The sequence below is a fragment of the Nylanderia fulva genome, unplaced genomic scaffold (assembly GCF_048542155.1).
Source record: "Nylanderia fulva isolate GAGA-0341 unplaced genomic scaffold, ASM4854215v1 Scaffold688, whole genome shotgun sequence".
NCBI lineage: Eukaryota > Metazoa > Arthropoda > Insecta > Hymenoptera > Formicidae > Nylanderia > Nylanderia fulva.
In genome coordinates, this window is record NW_028190795.1 from 42,089 (window position 1) to 53,947 (window position 11,859).

The 11,859-nt window shown below is 33.3% G+C and overlaps 1 protein-coding gene across 1 annotated transcript; it reads left to right on the forward strand.

Annotated features, from left to right (window-relative positions):
- The first annotated feature begins 406 nt into the window (after positions 1-406).
- LOC114929746 (uncharacterized) lies at positions 407-1,860 on the forward strand. The gene is made up of 5 exons (XM_029301409.2): positions 407-479; positions 565-606; positions 706-853; positions 1,428-1,590; positions 1,661-1,860. Exons 2-5 carry the CDS (start codon positions 581-583, stop codon positions 1,858-1,860), a joined length of 537 nt encoding a protein of 178 aa, XP_029157242.2. The 5' UTR covers positions 407-479; positions 565-580.
- Positions 1,861-11,859: the final 9,999 nt, after the last annotated feature.

The window sequence follows — 11,859 nt, forward strand, 5'->3', positions numbered from 1 at the left end:
CAAGCACCTTTTATGCATAAAAACACACAGTCATCATCTACGCACAACCATCAGCAGTCACTCACACAACACAAGCACCTTTGATACATGAAAACACACAGTCATCATCCTACGCACAACCATCACAGTCACTCACACAACACAAGCACCTTTGATACATGAAAACACACAGTCATCATCCTACGCACAACTTATCAACAGTCACTCACACAACACAAGCACCTTTTATGCATGAAAACACACAGTCATCATCTACGCACAACAAAATTTTCATGATACAACGCAAACATTCACACACAAACCACATGCTGCTGCTACTCATACACAACACATTGATAGCCAATTAAATACACCGCATAACACTCAGTTACAGCCTTTAAACATCTGGCCAATTTATCGTCAAGTCATCTGTCCAAGCTCTCGTTACCAAGTCAAGCTTCAAGAGAATTTTACAATTTTCATGTGAGACCGGAAATTCAGTGAGTGTACATTGAACAGAAATTTTTATAATTGGAATATATGTATGCTATAGTCATATATAGAAATATAATAATATATTTACAGAGCCATACATGGAAGAATGGATCAATTAGCTTTGGAAGTTCAGTAAGTTTTAAATGTAATATGTACATAAACAATGTCAGTCATTTTATATCCTAATATATAATATTATTATATTATTTATATGATATGCTTTTTATACAGACAAATACACCAAAAATTGGACAGAGTGTTGACGCAGATTAGCAATAACCGAAGGCATATGCCGGAGAAACCAGCATTTTTGCCATTATCATTAGTTGAAGATGTTGAAATATTTGAAACTGCTAATGATGAAGAATATATGAAATTGGTATGTAAAATACAGTTTTATCATTTATATATATGTTAGGGTGTTTGTTTTGACAATTTATAAAATTCTTCTGGGACCCTTTTCAATTTTTTAGTCGATAAAAAGAGAAAAATTTTTATTCTTTGTAAAACATAATACGATGAGTCTAAGGGTTCCCACATAGACTTTACAAATTTCCATTTAAAATACATGAAGTTTTTTCATTAAGTTTTCTGTTGTATTTAAACAAGATCAATATTTTGTATTCTTGTAATTAAAACCTTACTATAAAATTGTATAAAACGTAACTGTATAAGACTTAATAAGCAATTCTAATTTGTTATAGTCTTTCAATTTAGATAAAATGTAAAAGTTCTTAGTTTTTCAATATTTTATTTATTTAAAGTTCTCAATAGGTTTCATGTAATTAAGTTTTACATTTACAAGAATGAAAAATATTGATCTCGTTTACATACAACAGAAAACTTAATGAAAAAACAATGTATTTTTAATAGGAATTTAAAGTTAACGTGGGAACCCTTAAACTAGATTACTAGATGTAAATAAAAATATAAATGCAAAATATTCTTTATAGGTGAATTATTTAATTTTTATTGGTGGTCTTAATGCCAAAGAAAGTGTTAATTTGTGCTTCAAAGAGATATTTCAAGATTCTTTGATGAACTTATACACTTGGTTCGGGCGTGAGGATAATCAACGACCATTATACAATACCCGTTTGGTGAACGCTATTTATGGTATATTGTTACACATTAAGCTAAAGTTGTGTTATCAATGGTACTATTTTATATTTGTTTTTTTTTACAGATGCTATCTGCGAAAACAAAAATTTTGAAAGACCAATGCGGGCTGCATTTCAAACATATATGCGGGATGCTCTGCGAACGGCCAAGCAACGACACAGGAATAGAGCGCGCAACAACTTGCATCGTCCGGAAGGAAGAAATAGAAATGAACGAGCACTATGGAACGACGAACACGACGAAATACAACCAGAAGAAAATTAGGTCAGTTATATGAAATTGTTTATAATTAATTCTTTATAATTAATCTTTTTCATTCCTCAATATTAAAAACTGGTCGACTGTTGTAGATTTACAGGAAAAATGTATGATGAAGAAAGAAGATCAAAATTCCAATTCTTGAGCATATACAGTGTTGTGTTATATGATTTTAAAATTAGCTAGATTAAAATGAAAATAATTTTGTTTTAAATATATATAGATAAAAGATAAAATTATATGGCAATTCATCTAGATAACTTTCAGATAATATTATTTTTAAAAGTACTTATATAAACACAGTTTAAAAAAATGTAAATTATGTGAGAGGGATATAAAAAATATATTTATTTTAATTTGAACGTTTTTAATGCTCAAGTTTTGCTGAAGTTTTCCTATTTAAGTATTTTTATGTCTTATGACTCTGAACGAAATTATCTGAATATTCTACATAATTTAATAAAGAGATAACACTTTTTATCTAAGATGCAGATATAGATAATACATATTTTTATTATCTATAAAGATAAGATGACGCCAAAATTTTATCTAAATCATCTATATAATTTTATTTAGATAATGGCAAAGACTAAGCATATACGAACATCTTTCATACAAACAATGATTCGTATTTGAATGAATATTGTTTTAGTATACAAAAATTGTTCGTGTATGCTCAAGAATTGGAACGAAGAAGAAAATAGAAGCGGGAGAAGATGGAGTGACCCTACAGACGAAGACAAAGAACAAAAAGAGGGCAAAAACGAAACAATACGCACTTTTTAGCTTCGAACTGGCACTTTTCATTGGCTAAACAGCATTGAAAAGTGTCACATTTTTAATCACTCACAACAGTGGAATTAATCTCGATTTGCACTAAATCGGCACTTTTCAGTGCCAGATGGAATTCACTTCGATTTCACATTAAATCGACATTTTTTAATGTCACTATAGGCCTATTCTATAAGGCCTATTTTTTTAACGAAAATGTCGCTATCGTGTTGCGTATTATTGCGGATGTCAAAATACATGTATTTACAATAGGCACTTTTCGTAAACACGTTTGGGTGAGCGTGGCTTAGCTCGATAATTATTGTTCTGCCAATATCGCGAATCGGGAGAGGATCGTTAAGACGGAATAGTTATTAGGTGTTATAATTATATTCACTGCGTTTATTCGGATTATATCAAATACAGACTTTTACTCTCCACCGAGGAAAACCCTGTATCGCGAGCGCGAGTCAAAATCTATCTGCCCTTCGAGGCCGCGCATTGTCTTGCTTCTCTCGATTTTTCCACGACCTTATTTTTATTTTTAGGTGATTAGCCTATCTATTATTTTGAAGAACTTTCGCTTTTTATTCTGTTCGGAAATCACAATCTACCTTCGTCATGCTAGACGCTTATTTATTTATTTATTATTTTGTGTCACCGGTCGCGATATCCTTAACTCTCGTCGCTTGTCATATATTTTATTTCGTGTAAATTTTATTTTCTATATATTTTAATATGCTTGTGGCATTTATCGCCACACACGTAATTCGAAAGTATTTGATCGACTAATCAGGATTAAAGAATCTTTGTCCTTATTGGTTATGGAGATGAAAGTATTTGTAATAACTATATTAGATATCTATATTATCTATATTACCTATTCTGTAATATTTAATAATTTATTTATTAAATATTACAGAATAGGTAATATAGATAATATAGATATCTAATATAGTTATTACAAATACTTTCATCTCCATAGACCAATAAGGACAAAGATTCTTTAATCCTGATTAGTCAATCAAATACTTTCGAATACTTTTTAATGCCAATATAAATTTAAATTCGTGTTTCCTAGAAAAGAAACGAGACAGATTCCGCCAATTATCTAGCATCAAATATCAGATGCGCACACATTGGAGAAGTTTGAGTGCCTGCTTGGAGAATCATCTACAAATTACCCAAGGATAAAGCAGTAAGAAGATATATAGAAACAGCAACTACATTCAATTACTACTAACAGAAGGTCACAGAAAAGCAAAGCTACTAAAGAAGCAGCTTAGGAGAAGGAGCATAGCCTACAATTTGGAATAACAAGCAAAGTAGGTAATTTTACAAACTTGCATCTCACCAATATCTGGAACTTATAGTTCTGAATCAATTGCAATTTAAAATAAAAATGAAACTTTCTAACATATTATTTTAAAACGTAATGAAATCTAAAATTTTATTGTTTTTATTTTAAAAACAGTCACATATTTATTTTCTCTCTATAAAAAATGTTTATAAAAATAAAGCAAACTATACACGTATTAGATATATTTGTATTATTGTATATATATTTCAGGTGTTGCTGTTATTATTAGTTGAGAACTCCCAAGACGAAATTAATGGTGTTCAACTTGGCTCAGCGTCCAATAACATCGTCAAGAAATAAAAAAACGTTTCCGTTATTCAATAATTAGATATATCACCGTTAAGGCCTGAAAAACTCAATCAATCAGATGTCGCAGATGAACTGACAGAACATCTTTTTTTTTCGCTATTAAACAATAATGCGTTACTTCACGCGTATTTAAGCGGCGGAAAAATTGATGCTATTTATTGCAGAATTATAATGGCTTTAATATAATCAACATATATAGTTAATTTAAAATCTTGATACTACAGTCATTTGTCATGTTTAAATTTTTAATCTCTTTTCAAATATAATAATTATAGACAAATATATGTATATCTACAGACAGTATATTTATATTTATATAGATAATATATTTATATTTGTCTATAATTATTATATTTGAAAAAAGATTAAAAATCTAAACATGTTACAAATAATTCTAAGGCTCAAAATTTAAATTAACTATGTTGATTATATTAAGATGCATACAGATTTGCAACAGAACATCGTAACGTAACGCCGTTGCGTGACATCGACGCAATGTATGGACAGTACCTCGCACCGAACATTTAACGCGTTACGGGGTATTGTCCATGCATTTCGTCGGTGTTACGCGATGGTGTTACGTTACGATGTTCTGTTGTAAGTCTGTACGCACCTTTAAGGTCATTATATAATTCTGCAATAGATGGTGTCAATCTTCCGCCGTCTAATACGCGTGAAGCAAAGCACAATTGTCTAAGACTGATATTACATTCATACTACAAAATGATGGTGGTCGGGTACGTAACGATTGAATATTAGATAAAAACTTTAGAAATTCTCTATTCGTTAACCAATTGCTTACGTTCGACAAACTCGTCGTACGATATATGTAATATCATTATAATAGCAAAAGAAAAGGTAGCTTCGGTCAGTTCCTTTCGTGAACGCCGATTGATCGAGTTTGTCAGGATTGATCAGTGATATATATACTAAATTAAATAGCGGTCTATATATACATATAAAACGCTTATGTCTTTATATATATGATTATAAATTATAGATATCCGATTTTTTTTAAAATAAAAATATGAAGATAAATATATGGATATAAAGATAAAACATTTTGATAATAGAAACTTAAAAAAATTGCTTAAGTATTATCCCTCTATTTAGAGAGATTAATATATAGTATTAATTAAATTTGATATAATCAAATATATAAGCAAATTTGTAGCAAAAATAGAGCAAAGGTTTTAAACAGTGCGGATTGTAATTAATAATAAAATAATGAGGTCATTAAAAGGACTTTAATAGCATTAATTAAATTTTATATAAATAAATAAATATAAAAATAATTAAAAATTCTATATATTTTTTATTAATATTAATAATAATAATAAAATATTTAAAAAATTTAATTATTTTTATCTATTTATATAAAATGTAATATATCTATTAATTAAAATCTTTTTAATGAGCTCATTAATTCATTAAATTATTATATTAATTACAATCCACACTGTTACGACAACCTTTTGCTTTGTTCTTGCTATAATTTGCTATTAAAGTCATGCACAGCAAGGTTGCTTTGTTATTTGCGTGAATTTTGCGTATCATCGTGTCAGAGCAAACTTTGCCCTGTTCTTGCCACAAATTTGCTATCACATCGTGCACGGCAAAGTTTGCTTTGTTATTCGCGTGAATTTTTGCGTCTCATTGTGTTAGAGCAAACATTGCTCTGTTCTTGCCACAAATTTGCTATCACATTGTGCACGGCAAGGTTTGCTTTGTTATTTGCGTGAATTTTGCGTCTTATAGTGCCAGATCAAACCTTGCCCTATTCTTGCCACAAATTTGCTATCATGAAGCGCACGGCAAAGGTTACTCTGTTATTTACGTGAATTTTGCGTCACGCTTGTTGTGACAAACCTTGCCAACAAAAGCTCAGCTTAATGCGAACACACCTTGTCGCAATTTTGCTACAAAGGCCTGCTCGAGTTTGCCGCAATCTTTGTGCAAAGTTTGTATCATTTTGCTAGCTGGGTTATTGGCGACAAACGCGCATAAACGCAAGTATGATGCGCAGAGTCAATTGCGGAGTAACAAGGAGCACAAGTACAAAGATTATAATCGCACCGTTAATGCAGATTGAACCGAAACAGCTAAAATCTGGCAGGGGAATGCCTCGCGCTATGACGCTAACCGATAATAAGATTGATTACGCACACTGAAAACGACCCTAACGAGCTAGTGGATCGCCTACGATTGCTCGACGCTTTGCGCCAAGCCGGCAACAACGCGCACGACAACGAGATCCTGTCGATAATCGAGGAATTTTGGGAAGCGGGCATTAGTCGCAGTGAAATAACAAATACAAAACAATATTTAACGACTCAATATTTAAACGATTATGATTTGTAACTTTATTTTATAACTGAAGATGGTTTAAAATAAACCGAAACGTTTTATTCTTATTTTACTTGACATATTAGTTAATTATTTTTATAGCATGACTTTCTTGCTACGGCTCTTTGTCCTCTTTTTGTATTTTAATTTTATCGAATAGAGCCTTATTTTTTATTTTATACAAAAAAATTCTTTATAATTTAAATTACAATTTGAGTGCGCGGAGACCTCTGTACCGTCCGATGAGATGGCAATGATCGCGAACACGTGTATCGTCTTCCTCAAATGGGCGTTCGCAATATATGACAATGCGTCGCGCTGCGAAATTTTTACCCACTCGTCAGATGTTAAATTTACCATAGAGATATTTGTCGTTAAAATGTTTTTTTACGCGTATTGCTAAATTTTTTAGTTCTTCTCGGCGAACCATGCAACGCAATCGACATTACAACGGGAATTATAAGTAGATAACGAATTGTCAACGAACACTGTACATAATAAGCTAGACTTGATGGTGTTGATAGTATGACGCGTGTTCCAGTATCTTCCTCAGCACACACTCCAAGTCGGCGTATACCACAAACGGCAGCCGCTCCTTCCTCGTGTAGTTGTCGAAGCCGAGCCACTTGTCTTTATCGCTCGGTAACCGGATAGCGCAGTCATTTAATTTTCCACAGTCTATCGTATGTGTCTGCAACTGGTCCTCCGAATAGAAATAATGTAGGCATCTGTAAAAATAAAAAATTATAATTTTATTTAAAATTATTTTAATAGAATTTAAGTATAATAATATATATATACGTACCGATCACAGATATATTTTCTACATTTGTGTTTACTCAATTGCAAACTAACAAGTCAAGATAGATTTTTGTCCAAACGAAATGTCTGACGCTGTTTCCATTTTGCACGTACAGCAAATTGACGTGCCTGTCTTTCTTTTTCTCCAAAAGACGTAACGGGACGATGTTCTCGTTCTCGATGATGTACACATTTACGGAGATGCCGTTTGCAAGTTCAAATTTTTTAATTTGATTTCACTGAAAACTCAATGTTCTGGAGATTCAGCATTGTTGTGTAATGCAGTAGGAGGATTCTCGTTTTATATGTCTTTCGGCAGGGTAAAGAGCGGCCACTACTGATCATGCAAAACACGCATTGTTCACTGATAGCACATTAACCCACCGCTTCTTTTTGTCAATTTTTTGCGGGTAATTTGACATGACATCCCGTGCGCATTGGATTGTACTTATTTATATTCACGGTTAAATCGATTATTTCGCGACAATGCCCCACCGCTATCGCGTTCCTGGAACTCTTCTAGCGATTGCTAGCGTGGGCTCGATTACGCGGCGCTCATACCACTTGCGTATATAGACGTGCGAAAGAGTTCAAAGTTTCTTGTATTGATACTTTTATTTGGCACGCTTGTCCACCAGATACAAACTCGCCGTTAATACAGTGTTCACCTTCACACTGGTGTGTCTCTGCAACACATTTTGCACGTTCTCGATAACATTGTCTTTGGCATTTTCCAAAAATTATAGCGGTTCGATATAATCTGCATTAATTACCGCACCGGTCAGTATACGGCTATCGAACGCCGTATCGATCTCGCACCAAACGAGTCTTTGCGCATTATTGCCGCCGCCACTGAATCCAGGCATGGATCCATCATCAATACACATATATCGTCTTTGCAAGTGCACCTTTACACCTCGAATCGCGCTATTCTAGCCACCATAGATTGTTCTATGTCCAATCGAGAGTCGCGGACGCTTGACACGGCTGCATTCTTCAAGCTATATAATAAATTCTTCACATTGTTGCAACCATTCAAAAAATTCGCTCAAGGTGGCAACTCGATGGGAACGCTCCAACAGGTAGCACTCAATATGCTCTGCGTTCTCTATGTTCATGAAAAATTCACTTTTCACACGTATTACACAGGAGTACTACTTTGAGATTACACACTAAACTTGCAGACTGACCTATGCGCTCTCAAATCACGTACTATGATTCGACGGCAGCAGTCCTCATTATATGTATATTCCGTCAACCCTTTGTTCGTCAACGTATGAACAATTGTTTAATTTCCCCGATTGCGTATCTTCCCAGTGATAATTCGCATGAATTTTTTTTAGGAAAAATTTAGATTACGTAGTAATTGATATCTGATTATAAAGCGGCCGCTGATTTCGGCGCTCGCCAAAGAAACGGTATAGATTTCGCAGCTTTTGTTAACTTCCCCGATTGCATATCTCCCCGGGGATAATTCGTAAAATTAAATAACGTAGTAATTGATTATAAACCAGCCACGCTCAGCAAGCAACTAAATATTGTTTTTGTTTATAAATTCCTACAGCCGCTGGTTATCGGCGCTGGTATTCCTTCCTAAAATAAACAATGAAGAACCGCTGCTTATGGGGGGGGGGGACACTCTTTACCCCCTCCCCGCGAAAACATGTCTCGATGCGTTTGCCGAAGATATCTTGTAATAGATATCGTTGTATTAGATATTTGTTTATCTTATCTTGTTTATGCAATAGATATCTTATCTTGCAATAAATGTCGTTGTAATAGATATATGTTTATCTTTTGTTTATAAACATATTAGATAACATGATCCAATAATCGCCCCTTATCTGGTAACTTGAGCTGATAAGATAAGCTTATCAGCTGATAAGACCCTCCGCCGCGTGACGTTATACTCCTCGCCCCTGATTTTCCCCCGCTCCTCAGCCCCCCCTCAGAGAACCTGGGTTAGAACCCCTATAGTATACCTACTTTTATGGACCGATTTTTTTGAAATTGATACCAAAATGTTGCAAAATTTTTGGAGATGACAATGTGGGTTTTTTCCAAATGTTACATTCCACTCACGCATCCACCCCACACGCATGCGCATTTATATATTTTCACGAAAACTGGTATCAAAATGTTGCAAATTTTTGGAGAAGGCTGCTGTGTGATTTTTTTAAGTTTTATGCCACCCCACGCATTCACACATTTCTTCATCGATTTTTTCGAAATTTGTATTAAAATTTAGTAAAGGACCCCGCACTAAACCACGTGATTTTGGGCCCCGGTGAAAATGGGTGAATTTTTAATATGTTGTACTTTTTGAGTCACTGAACAAATATTTCCTCAGGCAAAATTACAAAAAAATGGACAGTTTTAGCGTTTCAAACTCTTAGAAGCTTGAGGTCAGACGAGCAAAGATATCACTTTCGGATCAATGCGGTTACTATTATAAGGGAACAATATGAATTTTTAGTGAACAAAATAATTAAAAAGTAATTTGTTTGTGATAATATTGTTTAAACAATATGATAGTATTGTATAAACAATGGTCGTGTTCAAGCCGGACGAAGCTGCTAGCCTGCTCGCCGAGCGATTGAATGTGATTAGTTGGATCTATAAGTAAAACTAATCGTATATAATCGCTCGGCGAGCAGGCTAGCTGCTTTGTTTGTATTATGGCTTCTTGGATACGCAAGTCATGAACCAAATGTTTCGTATCCTGCTACGTCTCTACTAAATAACATTTTAGATGCAGCTCATAGAGCGCAGCCTATCAATCCAAATGATGCTATGGAACTAGGTGAATAGAAGAGCGAGATTTATGAGTCGTGACTAGGGGTCGTGACTATGAGTCGTGCAAGGGGACTCACGTACAGAAAGCACCCCGAATCGTGAGAGGCAAGGGGACTCACTTATAGAAAGCAACCCGAATCGTTCATGTAAATAATGTTTTTCAAATTGTTTAGACAATACTAATCATATTATTTAAACAAATATTGTCATAAACAAATTACTTTTTAATTATTTTGTTCACCAAAAATTCATATTGGTTCCCTTATAACAGTAACCGCATTGATCCGAAAGTGATATCTTTTGCTCGTCTGACCTCAAGCTTCTAAGAGTTGAAACGTTGAAACTGTCCATTTTTTGACATTTTGCCTGAGGAAATATTTGTTCGATGACTCAAAAAGTACAAACATATTAAAAATTTAGCCATTTTCACGGGGCCCAAAATCACGTGGTTTAGTGCGGGGGTCCTTGTCAGGGGTGGCTAATATAAATGATTTTTAAAAATATATATATATATATATATAAGTTGCAAACTTTTTGGGGGAATAGGATGAGATGGTGTGTTTTTTAAATTTTTAAAATTTTTTAACATAGAGGTGGCTATGTTTTCGTCGCGAAAAAATAATTTTTTACAGATTTCTAATGCCAATGTGTTCAAAAGTTCCAAAATATCGAAAAAATCACATTAAAATATTTTTATATGTAAAACTTCTACCCACGTACTCAGACATATATTGATTTATTTTTGGTACCAAAATCTTGAAAATTTTGGGGGTGACGACGATGGTGGTTTCATTGGTTTTACACCCCCACTCACTCACGCACTCAAGTATCCACCCATGCACTTACACATTTATTGACTAATTTTCGCGTAATTCGCACAAAAATTTTGCAAATTTTTCGAGAATGGCTACTATGTGGTTTTTTTTTTAGTTTTACACCTCTATTCACCCACCCACTCACACATTTATTGACTGATTTTTTCGAAATTAGTACCTAAATTTTGAAAATTTTTAAGGGAAAACAATTTAAAAAAATTTAGTGTATTTCCCCACAGCGCAGACTTAATTTGTTTGACCGCATATATGAAAAGATTAAATAAATTAAAAGATTTAATAATATATTATTAATATGTTAGGTAACTTTTAAGACAGTGCAAAAAATGAAAAAAATATAAATTTCAAGGAGTTAGTTATGCTTTGAAGTATGTATATAAATAACATATATTAACTATGCATATTGCATATTTATTAAGAAACATCAATAAAATTATATAAAATTAAAGCTATATAATATTTAATAATATTTATTAATAATATTTAATATCTAATATATATATATATATATATATATATATATATATATATATATATAAATCCCATCCGTCTATCTGTCTGTCTGTCGTCGCCATCCCCGAAAAATTTGCTAAATTTTGATAATAATTTCGCGAAAATCGATCGATAAATGTGTGAGTGCGTGGGTAGGGGTGTAAAACTTGTAAAGGGGTGTAAAAAAAAGGGGCGAGGGGGTATGACGTCACGCGGGCGGGGGGTCTTATCAGCAGATAAGCTTATCTTATCAGCTCATGTTACCTTATATGTTTATAAACAAAAGATAAACATTCC